The following is a 25,832-nucleotide window of genomic DNA, read 5'->3' as shown; positions in this document are numbered from 1 at the left end:
TTACAGAGATAAAAACTCATACAGACAATGCATCTGAATGGGTTGAATCATCAATTGAAATGCAGAATATGACTTTTGAGGTCTATAAACAGGAAATTATGGATGCAGGGGCGAGGAATGGGCTCACTTGATGTCCCTTGAGCACAGTCATCCCAAGGCCAGTCAGGAGGATAAAGGGAAAGCAAAGACAGAGGGAAAAGGAGTCAAAGCAACCCCCTGAGGCATTTCAGAAATGCAATTTCCAGCATCAGAGCTGGGGGCTCAGTGAGAGGCAGAAGAGCCCCCAGTGCAGGAGCCAGGGTCCAGGACACCCAGCTGTCACAGGCTCTGGGGCTGTCCAAACCACTGCTTGTGACAAGGCTCACTCTTGGCATGGGGCTGAGGAAGGTGGAGAACAGCTGCCTTAATTGTAAATCTTTGCTAAAAATCATGAAGCATTCCAGGTTAAAAACAGATTTATGCTGGCTACAAACCTCTTGGTGAATTTGCTTGAGTCCCTCCAATGTTTTTTCACTGAAATAGTACATTATAGATCTGTAAAAGTATACAAAAATTTTAAAACAGATTTCCTCACCATGCTGTAAATAATTTTTTTTCCATACCATCATTGTACTTTCAAACAGAAAACCAAACATTTGATTTTCAAATTATGCTCCACAGAAATATGCAATATTTATTTTTTAATAGTTCAGCAAACATAACAGAAGTTCTTTCCTTATCATACAGAAAACTATTCCAAAAGGCTTATAAAAAAATCAGTGTCACTTCCTAATAATATTATAATTGCCAATACACTGATAACCCTTCTCAGCTCAGTTGTATTTTTAGATTCCAAAATTTCTGTGATTCTTCCATCTGTGTCAAGTACTTCCTACTACTAAAAATGAGGACACTACTGGCAAATTTCTGTGTAAATATAGAAGTATATATATGTACCTGGACCTGCATTCATCAGCATTAAATCAGTCTAAATCAATGAGCTGCTTGAAGAGGTTTTTCTCCAATACTGAGAAGGCATTTCTCCAACTCTAAAGACAAAAGACTGTCCCTACCCAGGAAAGCAGCACACTTATAGGGAAAGAGGAATTAATCTGCATTTAACTGAACACATTCAATTCTCCAAGAAAGACAGCAAATGAGCTCTCTTTCCTCATTATGAATTTAAGAGTGAAGTCTTAAATCACTGAATCAAACGTGAAGGCTCAGCATCACTCATAAAAACAAACAAAAATTCAACGCAAACGCAGTTCAGTGAGATGAAGATTTCCATAATTATACTCAGGAAGCTTTTAATAGACCAGACATGAAAGGAAAATTTATAGTCTAGATAATCTTGCATTAATACCTATTATTCTCTTGTGCCAGTTTACACAGAGCATGGGTGATCTCAGCACAGGCAAGGATTGCCCCATGGCGTGTGTGCAGATCTGAGCCCACTGATAAAGGCAGAAGTCTTGGCAAAACTGAAAGAGATTAAATAATTGGGTTTTTTTTAAACAAAGCATAGTGACAGATCCCAGTTCTAAATGTAATTTTGCCTGTCTAGAAATAACACTGGAAAAGCATTTCTGTAAAGTCAAGTATCCTGGCAATGCTATGAAAAACAAGATTTAATGAAGTAAATTCTGGCAAACCACATTGAGCTATTCTATACTCCCAAAATAACATTTCTATTGGGCACTGAGCTGGCTGAGCAGTCAGGGCAGTGGGGCTTGTACTGCCATGGAATTTTATTTCCATGTTAAGTGCCACTGTCCTGGACCATGACAGGAGCTCAGGCAAGGTCTGTCACTGCAGATTCTCAGGGCACTGCCTTCAGCCACGTGAAAAATCTGCCAGTACAGCCTCAGCATCTGCAATGGGAGCAGCAAAGGACCCTGGGCTCGTGCTAAGAAACATCAAATTACACACACAGTCAGAAAGGAACTCTGCAGATGTCAGGCTGGACAAGACAAAACAGATCCCCTCCTTTACACCATCAAAGCCTTCTGAGCAAAGAGCTGGGCATTTGAGGGGCAGCTGCTGGAGTTGTCCCCACACCCATTTATTCACCTCAGCAGCCTCAGAGTCCAGTGCAGCCAGGTTTCCAAGACCCACACCCCAGATAAAAACCAACCTGACAGTAATTTATAATTTCTGCATAAAACCTGTAAACAGGTAAATCCATCAGGGTCACTACGCTGTATTAAGTGGCAAGGAGAAATCTTAATTTTTATTAAGTAGATTTATTAAATCTTTGTAGGTCTGTCCTGCCTAAGCTCAGCCTGGCTGAGCAGAGCTCAGCTGATACCTACCCACGTTTGCCATGTACTCAGGGGCCTGGGGAGTGATGTTATGCAGAGCTTTGGTTGAAAGTTCTCGAATAACACTGCAGGTGTAAGAAAGCATTTCTGAGGGTTAGCAATTCAGTAGAAGCAATGTGTTAAAAAGATAACGTGAGGGACTCCTGCCCCCAACCAAAACCTGGGCAAATATCCAAAATTACAATGCTCTCTGTCCACCCTGTGCTTCCCCCTTGTAAAAAAGCCAGCAAAACCAAAGAGACCCATGCAGCTTTCAGTGAAGTGAAAAGAGCTCAAAGAGACAAGGAAAAACACCAGTGGGGCTGCTGGAACCTGAGGGCTCGTTCTGTGCTCTGGCAGGGACAGTGCAGTAAACTGTGATTATTTCTCATGATGCAAACTATGATCAGCACTGATAGAATCTCCCTTGTGTGATATGTACACATTTCAATCTTCATGAACACTGAATGTGAGTAAGCACCATCTCTATGCATGAAATCTGCTTTAATTAGGATAATTGTATGGTGACAGTGTTTAGCCCTCACATACACTATATACACCATATAAATGGGTTTTATTAATCTATTAACAGATTGAGGTCATGGCCAAAAGACAAAATTCATAAAGCTGTTGAAGTGACAATCTGCTTGGGAGGTACAGATGATATCACCTACTACTTGCCCAGTTTCCTTCAGTCAAATGCTACTGCAGACCCAAGTGTGAGAAAAACTTACAAAAATAATCTACAAAAGCTCAATGTGCAGAACAGTCAATCCCTGGATATTAATAATTAGATTTTATGAACTTACCTATCCCAATGGTTAATCTTCATGTTAACTAAATGATCAATCATTGGCTGTGTATACTCAGGAAAGCCAGCAATATACACACTGAAAAAGAAAAAATCCCAGATATAGGTTAGAAATCTGGTCCAGAGACAGAGTACAGAACCAGTATCTGTGTGCATTTTAGCACCATCTATTCCAAAGGTTTAAATCCTCTGGGTTTAAGCCAACCAAAAAATTACTTAAATGAGATGCAGAAGAATGACAGGATGGGAAATATTCTGAATTATTGAAAAAACTTAAAATCATTTCTGTAAAACTTTCAGATTGCTTCTAAAATCTGCTCTATGTACAACAAGCTTGATATCCAATCCCATTGTTACATTCCAGAAAATCCAGATCTGTATACAAACTTGAATAATTATTTCAGATTGGAGAAACACATCACTGATATCAACTACAAGACAGAGGAAAAATAAGTTACAGAAATGTGTTACATCTTCATAAATACCATGGTCCAAAATGGAAAAGTGATTTTCAATTTGTCCTTTTTAAAAATCAAACATTTGCAGAAAGTTCATTGTGACAAAAGCTGTGAAAGCTGCAGAACTCAGGTGAGAGCTGGAACACCAGCACTAATCACCCAAGGAGCCTGCATTACCCAACCCAGCCACACTTCCAATCTTCAGAAGCATCAATATCAAAAGCCAAGGTCAACACAAGTAAAGTGAAATGTTTTTTCAGTACCTCTGATGAGTGTTAAATCACCTTGGGAAGCCAAACCATCAGCAGGAAGTGTTTGTGTCAGAAGGGCACAAAGGGACTCATGGATTACCTTACTTTCACCTTTTCATATCTTTTGAGTGATTAACTTTGCAGCTATAATGGTGTTCCATTAATAAACCTGTGTGCAATCAGAAGCAAAGAAAGAGAAAAGCCAAATACTGCCACAGGTTCCCATCCTGCTATCTATGGAATTCATCAGAGAGGGAATCCTTAAATCCAGCCCTGACCTGAGTTACTTGAGCCAACCCTGGACACAGAAGCACCCTGTACTGCACCCTGGAGAAGGATTTGACAGTTGGTTCAAATTGTTGTTGATGCCAGCAGAGAAAAGATAAAATTCCTATCTCTAGGTCCTCTCCCTGTTCTGCAGGAACACACAATAACACACACATTTCCCCTGCCATGTTTGAGCTCTCCTCTCTTTGTAGTTGCTTTTTGAGTTCCAGTTTTAGCAATGGGAGGAGGAGCAGGAGCAGCTTGAGTTTGGAATTCAGGAAATTAGTGCTTTATGAATGTGTTAAATTAGGGTTTTTTTTTTTAAAACAAAGTTCAAATGGGTATAGAGAAATAGTTTTAAAGAGGTTTTCCCACTGAATTTTATTTTTTAAATTAAGTAAAGTTTTGCACAGCTCACAGTATATGACATTGCATGTGAGGGGGGAAAATGAAAGCCAGTCATTTTAATTCTTCCTTGCCCAGCTAAAAATCAATCTCTTGGGTCACAAGTGTAGCTAAATCCCACTTTTAGTTTTAGTTTATAACTATCTTTAACTACAGTCCTTATCTTGTGTGTCCTACTGAGAATGTAATGCAAGAATGCTTGCATACAAATCTGTCCTTCCTGATGATGCTGCTGGTTAGAATTTTGTACCCCACTCAGGTTAAGAAGCTTTTTCCTTAATTCTGCTTGTACCAAGCTCCTGGAACTCCTGGAATCACATCATCTCTGTACTGCCAGTTCATATAAAGTAGGTTTCCTTGACCTTCTATCCTCAGAAATGTGTATTTGAGCTGAATTCTCCAAATACCATCAGCAAAAAGGGCACCCAGGGTGAAAAGCCTGAATTAAAATATTTAGCTTTGAAAGGCTCTAAGCAACTATTTATATACACACACACAAATATTTGAAAATATACATGAAACTGCCCCTTTACTGGAACATTATCATCATTTATGAACCAAATTCAGCTGCAGAAATTGACACTTTTTTTTTTTTAGCTTTTATTACTCAACGTTATCATGGTACATGTTTTCTGAGTAGCCAAACATATACTTGGGTGCTTTTGCCTTTCATGTTACTGAGGGAAAAATAAGGAAATAGCCAAGTAACTTAAGTATTGACCTGAATAATGACAGTCTGCTTGAAGAGCAGTGTTTGAAAGTAATAGAATGAATGAGATGGCAAATAATTTACAAAAAAAATAGTTTGATTAATGGCACTGAACTGGTTTCAGAAAATTAAGCTTCTAATTGTGTAAGGCTTTTTATAAAAAGATTTACAAATTTATTCATCCTGCTGAGCAATTTACAGAAAGAAATCAACAGTAAAAATATTTTCACTTTGGTAAGTGGCACTCATACAAAACCTCTGGAAAGCACAGTGAAGGTAGTAAATAAAATAAAATTTAAATTACCAATTCAGCTCTTGAAAAGTCAGAAAATCATAATCAGTCTGCAAGCCAGAATTACAGGAGAGAAAAAATAAAACCTGCTTGGTCACTTTTCAATGTTTTCAATTTTCTGTTAGCACAAAACCCCTGAGTTTCAGAAATCACATGGATGCCGTGCACATGGACCTGGAGAGCTCCTGCATTTCCCCATCTCCCGTAGGCGGGAGCTCAGGGGAAGGCTGTGGGAGGAGGGTGGGGACCCCAGAAGGGCTGCCAGTCGGTAAAAGGTGAAGCTGTGAACAGACTGAAATGATTCTGGACAAAAAGGACAATACAGAGGTGGAGAGATCAATAAAGAAATAGTGGAGGTGAAGACAGAGAGTTCCAGTACAAATTATCTTCAAAACCTCCCACTGGAAGTTGGCAGTGGAGCATGAAGCATCTTTACCTGTCTGCTGTTTGTGCTCCCCAAGGACATCACCTGCCCAAGGCTCTCTCTGCTGAGCAGCCCCACGGGGCAATTTCTGCCCTGTCTCCACTGGGGCTGAATCACCCTCTGTGCTGCTCTCCCCACCCTGCCTCTGACACAGGCTGGACTCGAGGCCAGACTGTCTGAGACAACTCAGCCCTTGCTCTTCATCATTTCCTCATGAGGAAATGCAATATTCTGTTCCTTCTGGCCATCCAGTTTGGATCCAAACTCCCCTGATTTCAGCACCTCTGTGTTTCCAGGGCTGACTCTGTATTCCAGGACAAGCCCCTGGTTTATAACCACACCACCCCAGTTGGGATATTCCCCATCTGCTCTTTGCAGACTGTACTGCAGAGATCAGTTTGGTTTTTCAAACATTACTGCACACTGTGGCCAGCTTTTCACTGAGCTAACACAAGCACTTGAGTTAAAGGTCTATGCACAGACCACAAATTCAACAGCTTGGGCAAACTGTTTTTTTAAAATAGATATGACTTGATTTTTTCACCCACATCAGAGTCTATCATGACAGCCTCTCCTTTGACTACAACTCTCCAAACCTCCTCATCTTGTCCAGCCTTGAGCAGCTGAGACAGTTTTTTGACACCTCTTGGCTGCTTCCTCCTTGTCCTCCAGGAAATCATGGCCACATTTTCACTCTGTCTCACACATGACAATCAGTTCAGTGTAAAAACAAAAACACAATTTTGATTCACTTCAAACAGTATTAAACAATGTTCAGTAAGGTGAGGCAATCAGACAAGTATTTCATTAGGTACAAGAGATTCCCTTACATTTAGGAAAAATGATTGGAAACTTACCTTATAGTCAAGTAACAGTTAACTCTGTTCCCAACAGCAAAATAATCAGCTGCAGTGAGAATTTCAATGCCATGGGGAAAAGTGCCCTACAAACAAAATATTATTTTAAAAATATATAACACATTCCAAATAGGCAACATGATTGAAAACAAACCTCCTGCTACTCTCCCAAGCACTGAAAAAATACAATTTAATTTATAGTAAAATCACTTGTACTAGAGACATAAAGGATATTGAATATATAAACAGCAAAATACCTTACTCTGCTTGTGAGTCAATGATAAAAGGCCCAAGCAAATGGCAGCAGGCAGTAACCTATGCAACTGCTCCCTTCACACCTCCCAGTCATGCCAAAATATCTATTTGGTTAATGCATGACTATGTATATACCCAAAAGATGATTCCTCTAGGATTTAGATAAACATAAACATGTTTCCAGTTCATGTGAAGGCACAAGGTGAGTTTAATGAAATATAAAATCTGAGATTTAGGTAGCAAGAGGCACATCACGTGTAGAACACATGGGAGTTTCTACTTACACTTGTATTTCATGACTCATTAATGAACTAAAAAATGGGGTTGGTTTGTTTTTCAAATGAACACTGGTTCCCAACAAAGCCTGAAACACTGAAGCCTAATGAAGGATCCCACTTCTGCCATCACTTCTCAAACCAGCCTGTTTCCAGAAGACAGATTAACTTTCTAACTATCAGATTTACACTTAGAAATCTGCATTTCTGTATGCAAGCAACACAGTTCAGATATTCAGAGTTTTAGTGGCTCTGGCAGGTTTAACAGAGCATCAGCAGAGGCAGCACAGCACCCATGAGCCACGATGAAGAGCAAATGGAGGAGAGTCAGCTGACACTGGCTCCACTCACCTCCAAAAGGGACACTCAGAGAGTATTAAAACAATGAGGCTCCCTGGAAGTACAGGTTTGGGATGTGATGCAGGTTTGTTTACAGCTCACTCAACCCTTCCACATTAGGATCCAGCCATGCAAAACTGGTGGGAAGTATCTCTCCATCTGAGCCTGAATCACTGAAGCAGTTTATCCTGGAAGCAATGGGAGCTGCTGCCAAGGTCTTGCTCTGGGAAGCACAATTCCAGTGCTCCCAAAAAAACAAGCCCCGAAATCTGACTGGACCAAGGAGAGACAGAGTATTTATGGCTTATCCAAGCCTGCAAGTCTTGGTAATTCAAAGGTAAAATGAATGTTCTGCCCAAAAGCCTCATGAAACCCTGATTAGGGGCAAAAAGGTAAGAAACACCTCAGTATGATGTAAGGCCAAAGAGCAAGACATACAATGGAAGATATAAAGATGCACGCTACATAAGGAAAATCTTAGGCAAACAATTTGAATTCTAGCTGCCAGCTGGACCTTGCTATTTATTTCCCAGCTGTGAGTGTGCCAGTTTGATGCCATCTCACAAAGGGCACGGTGCCACCACGCCTGTCAGTGAGACAGCATCACTCCTGACCTCAGGAACACAGGCCACAGCCAGAGGGAGGGTCAGGCTTTACAGGAACAGCCAGCAGCTTCTGTTCTCTCAGAATACTTCAAACTTCTCCCATACAGAAGTTGGCATTATTAGAAGAACGTGCATTTCTCATGATTTATGCTCAAAAAAATTCTGCAGATCTTTCAAAGCTTCCATTTACAGTGTAAGTAGAATTCTTACATTCTTCTGTGGCCATCAGCAAGCTCTGGATTTGGGACATGTGGAATTACAAAGCTGAAGGAAGCAGGAACCAAGGAACAAGCGAGGGCAACCTCCTTCTCCACCTATTTAGTATCAGCATTATTACCTCAGGTGGAGAATATGTTTTAGCTCCTTCCAATTCAGAGAAAGGGTGTCTCCTTCAACACAGTGTGAACTCCAGAGGGTGGATCTGCTCATTAAGTAACCATTTTCCTAGGCACCAAGGAATGGTTCAGCAAGTAAAACTTCTGACCTTCTGCAGGAAGCAGCTGGAGCCTGACAGCTCCTCCATGCCATGAAAACTCACTGTTTCACTGCTGCTGTGCCAACACAGAGGCTGAAATCATCATTATGTGATGACACATTTGAGTTGTGGGTCAAAGCAGAAGCTGTAAGGAACCTTCCTGCCTGTAAACTAACACGGTCTGTACTCCTCTGATTAATAAATATAAAAAACAAACCCACAGAATTTTTGCTACATGAAGCACTTCTAAACCTGCAGCACCCAGGAGCCCTCTCTCCCCTGGAGCTAAGTCAGGCTAAGGTGTTATTTACTTCATTCAGTGGGATCAGGCTGGGCTGCTGTGTGATGCCCAAGCTCTCCAGGGCAGGAGCTGCAGAGCCAGGAAGAGTCACCCTGGCTTCTGTTTATCACAGACCCAGCTGGGGCAGGTCACCAAAAATCCCCACTCTCTTCTTCTTCTTGCACCCTTTCTCTGCTATTAACTTACTTCTGTCTAGAAATACACACTGAACATGAACAGATGGTTTAACAGCCAGAGTTCTAAAGGAATCATATGAACAGAGAGATTTTCAGTAATGCTGTCAGGTGACAGCATTTTAACAAAGATCCTTTAAAGGGCAGCATATTGATAACAAAATTGCTTTAACCATGCTCACATGCCCTACTCTGTTCATAGGAATACACTGACTGAACCATTCCTCCCCACACTTTCTCTCTCTCTCTCTTAGTTGTATATTCAGCTTTATTAATTCCTGGTGAGAAACCAGTAAATCCAAGGCTTTACCCTATTTGCTTCTCCTCAAAGTTTGAAAATCAAAGTTGTCTTCAGGATTTTAACTATTTAAAAGTTGCTAAGTACATAGGAACCCATTACAATACTTTTTATCAAAGGACTTGGGTACCTCCAAAAGTAGAAGATTTCTCAAAATATCTAGATGGTACAAGAGACAAGCCCAAAAACTGAGTTGAAGACTCTTGAGCTTTGTTTACTGTGGAACAACCAACCACAGCAATGATTGCACAGCCCACTTCAGTTGTTCTGCTTCTATTGAAAACTAGAAAATCAATGAAACAAAAAAAAAAAAACTAAAACCCTGCACTTTTCCTGCTTTAAAAGCACTGTACTTTCCAGGGTGTACAATAACCAGATCAAATGCTGGTTTTGCTTTTCTGGAGGACTGAAAATTACCAGTAAGCTCATTTTCTTCCCAAACTGGAATACTAAAATAAAATTCACACCTCAGAAAAATATTCCACAAGAACTAGCTGCTCATAATGAAAACAATTATTTTGTGACATTCTTTCACTCAGTTTTTCCAAAGCCACAGTGTCTAATTTTGATTTTAGGCACTCCACGCTTCCAGTAAGCTCCAAGGCACAAATGAATGAAGATGCAGGGAAGTCACCATACCTGTCTCCCAACATTCTCCTGGAAGGCAGCCTGAGGAACAGAGAACAAACACACCAAAACGAGTCAGGTTTGCTTTTTGATAAACACCAGATGATGAATTCAAAACACACAACAATATAAATGACCCATGGCTTTTCTGTTTTAAATAAAGTAAACTTTGTCAGTAGAACAAGCCCGTGGGGCTTTTCTGTTTGTGCATCTCCACGTTGTGCTGCTCCTGGAGCCGTACGTTGCACGGCAGCAGTTTGAGAATGCAGGTTTATTAAACTCGTCACACCCACACAAGGGCCTGGGAGTAGTGACACGAGGCTTGGCCCTGGGATGGAAAGTCAATGCCTGTAGACAACAGCAACTGAGGCAACTCACTCTTGTCTGACTTCAACATCCTTTGCTAAGAGTGGGCAAAGTTTAATTTTTTGTCAGTGAAAGCTTCAGGCAGAAACCATTGAGACTGCAATACTGATCTGTAGGGTGTTTGTGTTTGAAAGTACGCTGAAACATTTGGCTTGTAAAATCTGAAGATGAAATTCATGTATATCTCTTGTATTTTGCACTAAAGAAACTCAAAATCTTGCAAAAATGCAATGACAACAATCATAAAGTTAACCTGTCTACTTGCATGGCATCCAGAAGAAAATCTGCTTAATTCCCTACTTGAATTTTCTCTCTTGCAAATAAGTCCATTATTTTTATCCCTTTAAAGGCCATAAAATCCTAATCATTATTAAAAGCTTCTGTGAATTTTAACTCTTAAGAGAGGGGAGATCATCATTATCTGGACACTTCTCCATGGAACTGCTGCTCTCTCTGCACACACAACTTTCCACCTATGGACAACACTTGTTAACTGATATTTAATGGACAGGGGGGAAGCTCCTAATGTTTACCAAAATGCCACAAGAATTTGGGCAGCCAGAGCTTCTGTATTTCCTCCACAAGCGCAGCAGCCCTGTGGTAATCCACCTGTGACAACAACAGGTTGAGCTGGCTCCCGAGGATGATCACACTGTGCAGGTGGAGCGAGGGCTGACGCCAGCCGGGATGGAGCCGGAGCCTCCCGGAGCGCTCCTGAGCTGCTGCTGCCTGTTCAGGCTCCTGCCTGCAGCCCCTGCAGACCTGCCCAGGCAGGTGAAGCTGCTGTTTGCAACTCAGGGCACGGAGCACAGGCTGGGATGGAGTCCAGCCCTGCCAGCAGTGCCCCCGGGCAGCACATCCAGCCGGGATGGGGCAGGAGCCGGGGATGCAGCGCTGCCCTGGGGCTGCTCCTGGCTGGATGCTGCAGCCCTGCTGCTGCCATGGGCCTTTTGCCCTCCTCTCCTCCTCATCTCATCTGCTCCCAAACCAGGACAGCAGTGCCTGTCACTCTGCAGCATTCATCTCTTTCTACTTCCAGCTTTAGGTCCTGTTTTATGCTACCCTCAATGCATTCCTGTGGGCGTAGGCTGTACTTTATGCTGTGCACCCTCTGGAGATCAATCAGATCTCATTAACCTGTAGCCAGTTGTGCAGCTCTGAGCTCCCCCTTGGTGAAAAGAAAGCAATTGGGTGATAATCTTTTAGCCCATTCCATAAAAAAAGGTATGTTTGGGATGCAGAATGGATTTTCTGGCAACTCTGCTGTGTCCAGAATCCCAGACTAATGGGATTAGTGGTAGACTTGGCAGCGCTGGGTTAACAGTTGGACTTGATGATCTTAAAGGTCTTTTCTCACTCAGATGATTCTATATTTTGTGTTACTGAGACCCTTTTTTACTCAGCACAGATACATTTCACTGAGGATGACATTCTCTATCATATCCAAGGGATTTCACAGTTTAACCGCTGCATTACAATGTCATTTAAAAATGTGCTGCTCAAACAAGTGCCTAAATGATACAAAATCTGTAAAGCCCTAAAATTCCTAAAAGATGCCAAATTCATAAGAGACACCAAGCACTTCAAGTGTTTTGTGAGAGTAATTTTTCAGTTTTTATACAATCCCCTTCTGGAGATGGAAAAACTGGATACAAAGATACTAATTTAAAGATTCCAGGAGATCAGAACCAAGGTGACCAACTAGTCTGGCAACCTAAACACTCCTCTTTCCCACAAAAACTGGAAAAAATATCACAACATTCCCTAAAAATATTTAGTTTAAATACTATCAGTGAAACAAGAGAGGGGGAAAAAGCCTCTCTTTGAGATGTCAGAGCTGAATAGAGTCCAATTCAACATCACTTATTCATCTGATTATTCCTTATACTGATTACTCATGAAAGAGTTGCACAAGCCAGCCCAGAATGTTTGTGGAGCTTCAAAAGCAGAGTCTTGTTCTATTCTCTCTAACCTCAGGGTTCAAAATGTCTCTATTCACCATTTTATTTTATTGGTGCTCTGCATTATAATATATTGCATATTGTAAGAGATGGAAAATCTAGTAAAACCTGTTGTTTATTTAAATATGTGTTTAACTCTAGTAATGATTGGAAATATTTAGCACTCCCAGGTATTTTTCTTCAAAATTGTAATAACAGCTGGTAAACACAAAATATTTCTTTGCCTTTCTAAAATAAGAGAAAAGGCTTTAGTAATTCCATAAATGTCCATCAAACAGCTATTCCAAATTTTGACCAGCTCCAAATTAGAAAGTACAAGTGATAAAATTAATGAGACGGGAGGTAGCTGACTTGCAGACAGCTCAGGAGCCTGGACTACAGCAGAAAAGGAAAATGAGGAAAAATGTGCTGGGTGTTTTAATTAGAAATACAAATACTCAGGCTGCACTAAGCTCTCAGCTTTAGTCTGGCTGGTTTAGGACACAGCTCAGGGTCAAACTACCTGTTTAAGTGTAGAAACACACGATGATCTCACAGGACAATAAAACCAAGCCACCAAAGGTAAGCAGCACATCTGTAGTGGCAATTGTGTTATAAAGATTTCTCCTTGGTGTCCATATAAACCCTGATTCCAAGGACAGTTCCTAGGGATCACACAAATAATTCAGTTTTCACAACCTATGCTCCCTAATGTTTTGTGCAGCTCTCAGGAAAACAAATTCCTCAAAGGAACTGATCTGAATAAAGGGTCTTAAATTAGCCAAGAATGGCCAATTCTGCCATTTCTAAAATGAAGGAGTTGAAGCCTGGGGGAAGCAGCATTGCTGATATTCATTAGTTGTACAGTATGGGAAGAGTTCTAGCACTACTCAGCAACCTGCAGCACCTTGGCTTGCTCTGGTCTGAGCACCTTCAGACCCAGGAGCTGTGCTGGGGTTGCTCAAGCACTGACTCACTTCCCAGCAATTAAGCTGCAGCTTCATTCAGCAGCTTCAAAACCAGCAGAGGTGTGGCTACAAAAAGTAAGGATGCTGTCCAGGTATCCCTGAGAAACCCTCCTGATGGTTTAAACACATCAGCTTTCAAAATTTCAGTCAAAAAAGACAGATCTGGTAATGTGCATATTTCAAAGAGTGTCGTTTTTGTTGGTTTGGGGTTTTTTATTGGTTTTTTTGTTGCTTTGTTTTTTTGTTTGTTTGGGGTTTTTTGTTTAACACATTCACAGTGACATTTATTGTTAGGAACAGATACATCTGGTTCTTTGGCAGACCCTTTGTGCTCCTGGTTTGAGTTCATACAGTTATAAGATTAAGATTTTTACATCTGTATAATTTGGTTTCTCTGTTAGAAGATACCATTCATACTTTTTTTATTTTTAAAGACAGCAAGTTCAATATCTACCACATACAGACAAATTCTCATAGATAAGATATCCATTCTTTCTTCTCAAATTCTGTAACTATAATAATATGTAATTCTCCATCATTTCTCTTAAGAACACTCAACTCTCAACAGCATAAATATTTTCTACAAAAAGTTTCCACAGAATATACTTTGGTGTCAATTCTATTCACTGCCTAGCAGTATCTGACTAATGGATTTTCACTCTTTTAAAAATTCTCAGTCCTATGGAAAGAGTTTTATAGAACAATTAAAAATACGTTTGAAGGAGAGAGATAACTCTAGAAATTTTGAACTTATCATGATTAAAATGCAACCCCACGAAACTCAGCCTGAAGACTTGCAAAAGAGCCAATATCTGTGTATTATGAAGGACCCTTTTGTCTGTGACTTTTGTCTTGTGATTAAAAAATGCTAAATAATTCTTTCTTTGATACTTTATCTTGATCATCATGACAACAATACAGCAGACTGTTAACTGTGGCCATAAACCAAGATGTGCATCTGTGGATTATATAATTTAACATCTAAATTCACACGATACTGCTAAGGATTTAAAGAAACTTTTTTGCTCCCAACATAGTATTTTGCTTCTTTAATGTAGTTCTACATAGTCAAGTTTAGACATTATTAAATGAAACAAACAAAAAAATAACAGAGGCACGGAAGGTGGAATGTGGTAACTTACAGAAGCAGCTTTTCTGCAATTAACATTGCGATCAAATACTGCAGCAATAACCAGTGCACTGAGGAAATAAAACATTGAGCATTAGTACCAAATACATGAAAAGAAATGTGCAATGCCATCATTTCAACATTTAGCCTTCTAAGCAGAACAGGCAGCACATCCTCTAAGGAGTGTATTATTTACAAATACGAGCCTGAACTAAAATCTGAGTTGAAGTAATCTTGTACTTTCTTGTTTCTCTGTGGACTTCCCACAGCACAGCAGCCACCCCACCGTATCAAAGGACTTTATGGAATACACAAACATGTTTTACTGCACAAAAAGGTTTCTGTTTTAAATGGAGCAGAAACCAAAATGGTTTGAACCAAAATGGTTTAAGACTTGGACATAATCGTGTCTAATGTGAGACTCGGTGCAATTTTAAATTAAAACTTGGAAATACAGTTTCTCAATAGCCAAATGTACAGCAAGTCTTGTGTAAGGTTTAAACAGAACACAAGGTGAAGCAATGGAAAACTGCAGTTATCTCCACAAGAACAGTCACATCCTGTGACACAAAAGGCACAAAAATCAAACAACATGCAAATCCTGATAAAAAGAAACCTGCAAGATGAACTGCAAAGCAGTGTTTTAGGGTGACCTGTAGAGACAGAAGGATGATTACATGAAACAATTTCTTCATGCATGAAGTCTGGTGACCCTGCACAGGGTAATTCTTCTGCCTCAAAAGAACTGCTGTTCAAAGATGTGCTACACAACACAGGAGAGAGAATATATCCTGGGACACGCAGTCTGCAGCTTTAGAAATCCACCTCCAGCATTCAATTAACTTCAGCAACAAATAAACATCACTTCAGGAGAATCATTTAAGCAGAAAATTATTCCTTTCAAACCCTGAAACTCTTCATTACATGATTTATTGACTCCAGGCAAAACCGGAAATAAATACTGGCTGAAAAGTAAATTCAAGATAGCTTTGCTTCAGTGTAAGGATATTAATTACACTGATAATATCAAACTTCCCTGGGTAGTGGCTATCAGTTCCCTACAGTGATGAATACTGTGTTGTTCCAGTTCTCTGAAATGCACAGTCAGCTTGGCCTCTGTAATTTCAGTTTATCTCCATTAGGGAAAACAGGAGACAGAAAGCCAGAATGAAATGAAAACAAGCCCCAATAAAGTGTTCTAAAGACAGTTAATGCTTTCTTACTGCTACCTGCAGGAGCAATACCCCTCTCTGCCACAAAGACAAGAGGAAAGAGGAGATCATCCAAACAACAGAGCCTGGAAGAGCAGATGTTCAGGAAGCATTCCATCAGGAAGCAGCACACGTCTCACTGCTGAAAAACTGCTGGGTCAGATACACACTCTTCATTCATACCATGCTTGCTAATTCTCTGGCACACACAGAGACTTAAAAATTATTTTAAAAGGACACTTAAGAAGTATATAATTTTAATGACATGACTAGCTTCCATAAATGTTTTAATTAAAGAACTTTCAAGACTAAAGGAATTGGAGGAAAATAATCCAGGAAACCAAAAAGAAGTGTATTTCTGCCTGATATTTCTGCTTATATGGACTAGAAGCTAGAACAGTAATTTGTCAGTTATGCAGTATTTCAATATTGGTCTTTTCTGAAGAGAGGAAAAACAAACCCAACCACAAAAAGCCCCTGATCACAGCAAGAAACTCAGAATCCTGAGTGCTGCTTCACTGCATCCAGCAAGAGCTCATCTTATAATCACACTGTATTTTTCCAATTTTTCTTAATTTTCTGTTACATTAAGACAAAGCTGTGTAAGCAAAGCAACACATTGTCTGTGATGGCACCTGAGTCACACGGTGCTGCAACCACTGTGTGAAGCAAAATAAAAACCCCAGGAATTCTACCATTGTCCCCTTATATTCCTAAATCATACTGCAGTCACTGTTAATCCTTTTAAAGAAATATTCTAACTTCTCAAACTCCACAAATACTATTTTCAGGATAATTCCCGCTTGGAAGCACAGGCACATCCTCCACAAGGCCGGGCTCAGTGTGGAGGGTGGAACACCTCTAAGGTGTCTTCACCTGTCTGCTTTGTCGTGGGAGTTTATGTGATACTACACCAGGATTTCCTAACATAAAGAAACTGTTTATGTCAAACCAAGTGGGATCTTTTTTTAAGCTACTCAAAAGGATTGTGTCTTGACTTGCCCCAAGTGCACCACACCTGCCCGCTGCCAGGCAGAGCAGAGGACGGCTTTGCACCCTCCAGTCCCCATGGAACACCTTTCCTGGCTCCTTTGCACCCTCCAGCCCCCATGGAACACCTTTCCTGGCTCCTTTGCACCCTCCAGCCCCCATGGAACACCTTTCCTGGCTCCTTTGCACCCTCCAGCCCCCATGGAACACCTTTCCTGGCTCCTTTTCACCCTCCAGTCCCCATGGAACACCTTTCCTGGCTCCTTTGCACCCTCCAGCCCCCATGGAACACCTTTCCTGGCTCCTTGAGGGATATGGAGCCTGCATGCCTGGCAGCAGTTAAGTGTACAATAAACACCAAAAGACATTAAAAAGCAAGTTGCAATTTATCAGTCAACTAATAGCTCTCCTTTTCTCATTTCTTCCTTGCTCCCCCAAGGCCTCACCTAACTGGCTCCAGGGAAAGTTAGAAGGACTCAAAGTATGTCAGTGGGCACTCCCCAGCCCATGTGGATCTCATTCCCTTCCCTGACAAGGTGGGAAGAACCAGGGAGCAGAGGTAGGCCAGGTGAGAGACATCAGAACACAGAAATAAGCACAAACACCAGTTGCCCTCAACTTACAAGCACCAGGTGTATCAGCAATAAACCTGAATTCCCTTTACCACCTGTAGCAGGCACTTCCAGTCTCCACTAGCCACAAGCAGCAAGAAGCTGATCCTACTGCTATTCCCTGGGAATCTGCTGCCATCAATTCCAGTGTGTCACCCTGAAGCTGTGGGAGGAGAAAAATAAACTCTCAAACCTCTTGTGTATTTGGAACAAAACCAAAATTTCCTTCCTGACCCCTAGAAAGGGTAACAGGACAGCAAACTCTCCTCCCTGCTGTACATTAGGAAAGGGAAAGGCACAATAACCACAAGCAAAGTGGGTTTGAGCAATCCAAGCAAATTAAAAAACAGGAGGGGAGACCAGAGTCAGCCTCAGGTCTGCTGAGCACTGGTGCTGCAAACAGCCCCTTCTGCACCTCTCCAGTCACACCAGTGCCCACCTGGGAGGGCTACACAGGCAGCACGGTGATGAAAACACATCTAAACTCAGGGGTTTTAATTTCTGAGACCAGAGCAGCTCCCCTGTTCACTTTATCTCATGAAGCTGTGTTACACCACTGCAGGAGCCACACAGGGGAAGAAGCAAGTACAAGGGCTTGCTCCAGCCACACTGCAGATGACTCAAATTCCTCCTGTTTATCTAGGAGAAGGTCTAAGGAGAAGGAGAAATGCTGGGGCCATTCCCATTTCCAGACTGCCTGCTTTTGCAGTCCCTCTAACCCAGCTCACATGGAGCTCCCATGGGTTATTCCAATACAAAAATTTGAATTTAAATGGTGAAAATGTAAGAAATACACATATGGAAAAGAGCAATGGGGGAAGGGAAGGGAAGGGAAGGGAAGGGAAGGGAAGGGAAGGGAAGGGAAGGGAAGGGAAGGGAAGGGAAGGGAAGGGAAGGGAAGGGAAGGGAAGGGAAGGGAAGGGAAGGGAAGGGAAGGGAAGGGAAGGGAAGGGAAGGGAAGGGAAGGGAAGGGAAGGGAAGGGAAGGGAAGGGAAGGGAAGGGAAGGGAAGGGAAGGGAAGTCTGTGATACCCCTGCAGGAGGTCACTTTACCCAAGTGCCTTCAGCACCCAGCTCTCCTCTGCAGGTACATAACAGCAGAAAGCCATTCTCCATATTTCATCACAGTACAAGACATAGCTCAAAGCAATGCTTCAGATTTCCCCAGTTCTGCAGGACAAGCCTGCCCTGGAGCAAGCTCCATCATCCATCCTGAGCCACACCTGCCTGCTCCCCCCTCCCAAAGGCAGGCAGCACCCCAGGGAAGCCAAGGCTGCCCGCCCTCGTGCCCTGCACCCACAGCGTGTGCCCGTGCTCTGCTGCACGGAGACAGGTCCCAGATCCCAACAGGTCCCAGATCCCAACAGGTCCCAGATCCAAACAGGTCCCAGATCCAAACAGGTCCCAGATCCCAACAGGTCCCAGATCCCAACAGGTCCCAGATCCCAACAGGTCCCAGCTCCTGCCCCCTCTCACCAGCCTCAACAGGCAAAGGAACCTGCACCCTGTACAGCTCCACACAGTTCAGGTAGCCAGCAACCATTTAATCACTCTAATTGTATTACAGAGTGCAAGTATGTTTTCCTTTTTATTTTCTGTTTAGGTTTTAAACAAAACAGTTCAGCTCCCTACTGTGCACCTGCCACTTCACAGACAGCAACTTCCACACCCAAGGGGGCAGGAATCAAATTACCTGCATTTCCAAGTCATTAAATTCTGTTTCACTTTCCTCATAGGTAAGCTTAAAAAGAGAGGCTGCATGTAGAGACTGGGAGAGAAACAAAGTTCAGTCAAGTGCTTTTATAATGATATGCTTGAACAGCAACTTCAGTGTCTGCATCTCAAAAAAGAGCAACATGGTCCTGCAAAAGAAGTGAAGTTTCATCTACATTGCCAGGAATTTTATTTTTGTGGTCCTGTAGTTTGAATAGATGAGGCAAGGTTTTAGAAACCAGTTTAACTAGACTTTAACAAACCATTAAGCAGATGTGAGCAAGTGTATCTTGTTGAAATACGGATTGGGAAAAAAAACTGGCATGGAAAAATACAAGCAAGGGCTATTAGAAATACTCTTGGGCACGTATTTCCAGTAAGTCTTCTCTATCTTTTTTCTGCCTTTTTATTTTTTCTTAAAAGAGTGGCAAGGTCAGGAAGGAGAAGGGCTGATCTATGATCTACAGCAATCTAAGTTTGCAACTTCAATATTCTGCCAATTTCATCAGTGAAGAGAACATTCATCAAAACAACAGGGAAGAATCAGCTGACAGTGAATACAGAGAGAAGGATCTATTTTAAAGCACTGTCAGAAATTTTACTAAAAAAAATCTGACTTCATGCAGTTTAAAGTGATTTTTCACTGGTCCAAAGTCAAATTTTTATGTTCCTTGACTGCTGAAAACACAATGTCTTTCAATTACATAATGATACAAGAAAAGGAAAAAAGAATCCCCTGCAAATCACCCTGTGCTTTAATCTGTAACTGCTGTTAAGGGGACCTAGGGCAGGACCCAGTTTATGTATTTGGGTACCTGAGTGGGTCCCATGTGCTTCCAGCAGCTGAACACTGAGTGCAGGATAAACCTTGTGCAATTCCCAGCACTAAGCACAGCCAGCAGTTCAGGACTGCAATCACTCATCACAGTTTTGGAAGGTGTTTACTATTTTTCTCTAACAGTGTGTATTCCTATCCAGGCAGATGTTTTTGCTGTGTAATTCAGCTCACAATGGACATTATGCACTTTCTTTCAAGATGCTGAGTGCTGCATTTTTTTAAGGGCAGCAACAATTTGCTTGTGGCTAGAAGTATGACTCTTCTTTAAGTAAAACAGTGACACACCTAAGGCTAGATTTAAAAAAAAGCCGTGTGTAATTATCGGCTTGCTGACACAATAGGTGAAACTGTGTGTCATACTTTATTTGATTTTTTTTTCACCATTTCTCTTTGGAGTGGCAATTCTACCTTTGAGAGTTGATTTAGAAAAGGAATGGCCACTACAACGATGAAGATTTTTAAGTAAAGCCTTGTGTAGCATTAATACTCGCTAAAATACCTTGCAGCTTTGTTGGAAAATGAAGATATTACAAACCACAACACCTTACAGCTGTTCATTAGCAATTTTCAGCTTTCACTTCTTGTTTCTCTTCATCCCACCAATTTATTCCCAACAACTGAAGTTGTCATAGAACAGCCAGAGCACTCATTGGTTTTACTACCTCAGGCAGAGGGATCTCAAATATTGTCATTTGACACTTTCCTGAAAAGAAAATAATTTGTTTGCAGAAGAGGCTGGAAGGACAGAAGCTTCTTCAGAAACACAACCTCCTGGTGTAAACATCTGTTCCAGAGGTCCCACCAACAGCTTTGTGACCATAAAACTAAATACCACAAACCCTGAAAAATCACAAGGCTAAACCTGCACCAAGCTTATGGAGACCAACACTGCAGTATGGCAAGGGGAAAGGGGTAAATGAAATATGAAATACATTGCTCAAAGCATCATGATCAGAAGAAAAGTTCTGATAAACAGAACAGATCAGAATTCTGATAAAGGGAAGGCTTGAACATTGACAATTGGGTTTTCTTAAGTTTCCACAAGCAACAACCTTGCCCAACCTTAAAAGAAACCTTTACAGTTTTGCAACTCAGAGGACAGAAGCAGAGGTTTTATTTTCATCAAGCTGCTGACCAATCTAGAAAAATTACCAGATTTGAAGCAGACTTCAGGACGAGTCTGGCCATACCAAGACTAAAAATTTGCTGGCAGTGAGAACATAAATGTAACTCTGCAGAGCTGCAACCACCCTGGCAGAGCCATTTGTTACCACTCTGGTCAGGGGTGACAGCATGCCTTCACTGCTACCATTACTGCTGGTCAGATTAAAAACAAGAATACAAAATTGTACTCATGGGATTATTTCACTGTGCAAGTACATCTTCAGGTACCCTCAGTTAAGAATTTCATACTACATATAATTTACCATGAACTCAGCTAGAAGTGAGTTAAATATGACCCTTCAAAATAAAATATCTTATTAATAACTTACTGTGGCAAATGTCACTGTTGCTAGCATGCCAAAGTGAAGCAGGGCTATCCTGGAGCTCCACATTCTCTTTCCAGAAGTTATCCCAAAACAGTGGATGGAATCACATCCTGGCACAGCTTAGAGTTACCAGGCTCCCCTCCTTTACAATCTATGCCAGTGTAGATGAACCATCATCAAAGCACCATGAAACACTTTATGAGAGAAACAAGGCTAAAATGTCCCAGCATTTCTTGTCTGCTCTCTGTGGAAAAGATGGAAGTAAAATGGTGCTTGGCCTTAAGAAGTTGAAAGCAGGTTCTTAGACAGGAAGGTTTTATCAAGGTCTCCAAAAACACCAGGCAAAGTACCTGAGCAAGTACCACAGGACAGACACTTTATGAGTGACCTTGCATTGAAGGACCAGCACTAAAAAGTGAAGCTACAAAGGTGAAAAACAGTAGAGACCAGCCAGGACACAGGGGCAAAAAATAAAAATGGATTAATCTACAGATTGTCTCACAGAACTTTTAAAACTGTTTTCAAAGAAGAAAGAAACAATCATGTATTCTTTGGGAACCTGCTGAGCTCTGTAGGTAGCTCTGTGTTGGCAAAGAAGGCTTTTTTGGATGAGATTGAAATAATTCTGTCAGTAATCCAGACGCAAAGAAGTCCCTAAAAATTAAAGCAGATCTCCAGAACCACAGGTCACCGTATAGTCCAAACTTCTTTCTATTGTTTTGAAAAAGAAAATACTGAATGACCACTGATCAAAACACTTCTGATGGAGATAAAGCTGCCTGAGCTGCTGCTGTCAATGGCTGTACTAAAAGTGTGCCAAGAAACTGTTAGAAGCCACCTGTGTGTGTTTGCAGTGCAAGTCACCTGTTAAGAAACCTCAAAATGTCAGCCAGTGTGTGACCAACAAAAAGACCAAACAATAAAGAGAGAATCCCACAGCCAAGGAGGAGGGAGAACAAGAGACAAAAGAAAAAAGGTAAAACCAGTTTGTATCTGCAAAAATATCAACAGTATTAAGTGAAAAGTTGCAGCAACTTCTAGTCCACCATTGCAGTAGCACAGATTTGGAAATCTCTTGAAGATTTTACTTTTTAAAGTCTTTTGAAACCAAAACCAAGGATAGAAAAAGAACTACACCAAGTACTTCATTCATTGCTAAGTGAGATCCTGGACTTTTCTCTGCTCTATAAAACCACAAGGTATCAAAAGAGGAAAAATTCTCTCATGTATTTGTTAACTTTAACTCAAAAGTCTTCTTAGTAATAATAAAACCCCCACTAATCAAAAGTGCTGTGTTACTAAGAATTCAGTATTGCTACATAAGGTTCTTACCCCTTTCATAAACTGGAAGTGGTTTTATTCTTTTATTTAAAATAATCTTTGAATTGGAACACTTCAAAAGGAAAATTTTAATTTGTGTAGAAGTAGAGCTGTGATGCACTTTATTCTTTTAACCTGCTCAATTTGCAAGCTGTAAGCTGGTCAATAAAAATATGCTTTATATATTGCACAAAACCCATCTGACAAAGTCCCAGGAATCTTGGCTTGTTAGGAACAAGACACACCCGAAAAAATAAGAAACAACCTCTTCCTAAAGTTTTCTCCTAATATTTCCAGCTCTTTATGATTCCATAAAGCAACTCCTCCATTTTAGAAGGGTTTGTTATTTCTACCTCTACTGAACTAAGGTTCCAAATCTTCTCTTCTCAAACTCCCTGAGTTGATGTCACTGAGCTCCCCACACAGAAGGTGGATCAAAAGATGACACCCTGCCAAAGCCTCCACCAATTTCTTTTATCCTTACAGTGAGTTTCTCTGGATTTTCCTTTGAAAAACAGAGGGTGAACAGAGGGAAATGAAGTCATCACACCTGATGAGGAAATACTGAGATATGTTTATGTCACCACCATCCCACTCATACGCAATTCTTTATTTCTCAGCATACGTGTTAGCAGACACCCTAAGTTTTAACAGATTTAAAAAGTGACCCGTATGAGTTTCCCAGTGCCACAGCTCACCTTGAGATCTGGTTGATGAAGGGGATGAGCTCAGCAGGTTCATAGGCACGAGCGAAGGCCCAGCACACGTAACACGCCGCGTCCCTGACGTTGGAGCCCACGCTGCACGCCCCCCTCTTCTCATCGTACGTCAGCGCCTTCAGCATCACAGGAACCACTGTTACAGCAAAAACAATCCACAAAAAACAACATTAGGACCTTCAAGACCATCTTGTTCCACCCCCTGACATGGCAGGGAGATCTTCCACTGTCCCAGGTTGCTCCAAGCCCCATCCAACCTGGCCTTGGGCACTGCCAGGGGGATCCAGGGGCAGCCAGAGCTGCTCTGGGCACCTGTGCCAGGCCTGCACACACTCACTGGGAAGAATTTCTTCCTGATATCTGACCTAAACCCACTCTCTGCCAGTTTAAATCCATTCCCCTTTGTCCAGTCACTACATATAGGAGTCAGTTACATTTTTCCACAGAGCTTGCAAACCTGTAAGGATAATTCTTTTACACCGGTCTAGAAACACATTGCCACAGTTCAGGAAATATGAATGCAGGGCTCCCCAGAGGGCCCTCATTTGGTATTTGCACATCCAGATAGCAAATCTGAATACATCTCTCTCTCTAGATGACACAACTTTATTAAATGACTAATGTCTGCAGAAACAACAACCTCTGAAAAAAACCAACAATTTCTCTCTCATTTTTCTTCTTTGTATCAAATTTACTAAATGCATCTTTTTTTCTTAGAAAATACTTGTCACAAGGTGATCCCATTAACAAGAAATGGGATCACTGAGCTGTATTTCATCAGCAATCTGTGCCTGGATATCCTTGAGTGGATATAATCACAAAACAATTAAAACTTCCATGTGCTGTTCATCACTGTGTACAGCTGCTTTTAACAAAAAGATAGATACCATGACTGGAGAAGTCAAGTGTTAAAAGGCTGTTTAAATTCATTTCAAGCTGCTAAAGAAAATCAAGCAGTAGATATAGGGATGGGTGAGATTTGGCTAATAGGAGCATGAACACTACAAGGGAGAAAGTGCAATTCCCATTCTGGAACAACGACACAGCAGAGATGGATGGATTGTTGGATATTTCCCAGTTCCTAAAGAAACTGCAATGAAAGTATTTAAAAATGTTGCCTAGCTTGTTTTGAAAATTGCTGCATCAACTGATGAGAAAAATGGAATTTGCTGGTTCTACAGGAACACTCAAGCAGGTGCCAAAGGCAATTTTGCAAAGCTGCAGCACGTTTCCCTCAGCACAAGTGACCACTCCAGCTCCTTCCGACAGCTGCGAGCACATTCCCACCTCTGTGCAGGGAAGGAAAAGGGGAAAGGAGGCCCCTCCAGCAGCTCCTCACATTTGCATTGTCTCTGTGAAAGAAAAAATGTATTTTTGCACTTTAATATCCCAAATGCTGGGCACAGCACCCAACTGTTTGTCAGGGCCAGTGGTGATGCTGCAGGGTCTGTTGGCAGCTGGAGCTCTCACACCTCCCTGGTGCCCTTTTCCTGCATCTCACAGCACTGCTCTGTGTGACTGCAAAGTCTGGGGACAGGAAAGGAAGGAAACCACAGCGGGATCTGGGGAGCTGGGACTAACAGGGGAAACAAGGTGAAGTGTGCAGCACTGGTAATTAGAAACACAACAAAGGGAATACTGATCTAGGGGGCATCTGGTAAAGTTTTGTGCTATCGCTGGTTGAATATTTACTGGAGAGCCATATAGGAAATGCTGAATAAAAACTGCTCCTGACACGAGTGTGTGTGTGTTCAAAAAAGCAGGTCCAGCATTACATTCCTTGTTGGGTTTTCAAGAGTTATGAAAACCCAAAAGAAACACTACCCAAAATTCCAGGTTTAACTTCATTTCTTGCTGTGGAGTTCCTCAAACACCATGTCAAATCTTAACCTAAAATCATTTTACCCAAAAAATCACAGATTTAAAAATCCAAGAACTTCAGAAAAAAAGTCTTCCAGAAGAAACTTATTTTAGTTTGGTAGGGAGGAGACAAAATTCTTTGATTTTTGAAAATCTGAACATGCCTTTTTATTGAAGAGTAGGAGGTTGGAAGATGCAGCAAGGAGAAGATCTGAACTGCTCCTTAACTTTACAGGTTTAACTTTAAAAGTTTAACTTTCATTTTACAATTTCCATTTCTTTCAAAGATATCTACCATTTTTTTTTTAAAAAGTGTGCCACCAAAACCAGAGGATAAATAGTGCCCACTCTCAAGCTGATCATTAAAACAAAATCCACCTGTGCAGGTCTGTGAATGCTCAAGAAAACAGAGTCACCTTTACCTGTAGCCTGAAGGTATCAATAAGCACCTGCTTCACCCCACCCTGCCATGCCCAAGAGCGTCACTGCAGTTGCAGCACAGCCTTGTGCTCAAGCCTTGGAAAATAAAGAAACAACTTCTGGCATTACAAACAACAGGGTTGGGTTGGTTTTT

The 25,832-nt window shown here is 41.4% G+C and overlaps 1 protein-coding gene across 1 annotated transcript in view; it reads right to left on the bottom strand.

Annotated features, from left to right (window-relative positions):
* TBCD (tubulin folding cofactor D) overlaps positions 1–25,832 on the bottom strand; it is a 117,018-nt gene that overhangs the window by 45,664 nt on the left and 45,522 nt on the right. The window contains exons 15-22 of the mRNA XM_058852154.1: positions 23,378–23,534; positions 14,521–14,578; positions 10,117–10,146; positions 6,757–6,842; positions 3,092–3,172; positions 2,295–2,368; positions 1,346–1,463; positions 474–534 (exon numbers count right to left, since the gene is read on the bottom strand). Coding sequence (XP_058708137.1) covers positions 474–534; positions 1,346–1,463; positions 2,295–2,368; positions 3,092–3,172; positions 6,757–6,842; positions 10,117–10,146; positions 14,521–14,578; positions 23,378–23,534 — 665 coding nt within the window. The remainder of the gene's footprint in view (positions 1–473; positions 535–1,345; positions 1,464–2,294; positions 2,369–3,091; positions 3,173–6,756; positions 6,843–10,116; positions 10,147–14,520; positions 14,579–23,377; positions 23,535–25,832) is intronic.

Source organism: Poecile atricapillus, chromosome 17, assembly GCF_030490865.1.
Source record: "Poecile atricapillus isolate bPoeAtr1 chromosome 17, bPoeAtr1.hap1, whole genome shotgun sequence".
Lineage (NCBI taxonomy): Eukaryota > Metazoa > Chordata > Aves > Passeriformes > Paridae > Poecile > Poecile atricapillus.
The sequence above is the reverse complement of the archived record's forward strand: the minus strand, read 5'-3'. Positions and strand labels throughout refer to the sequence as shown.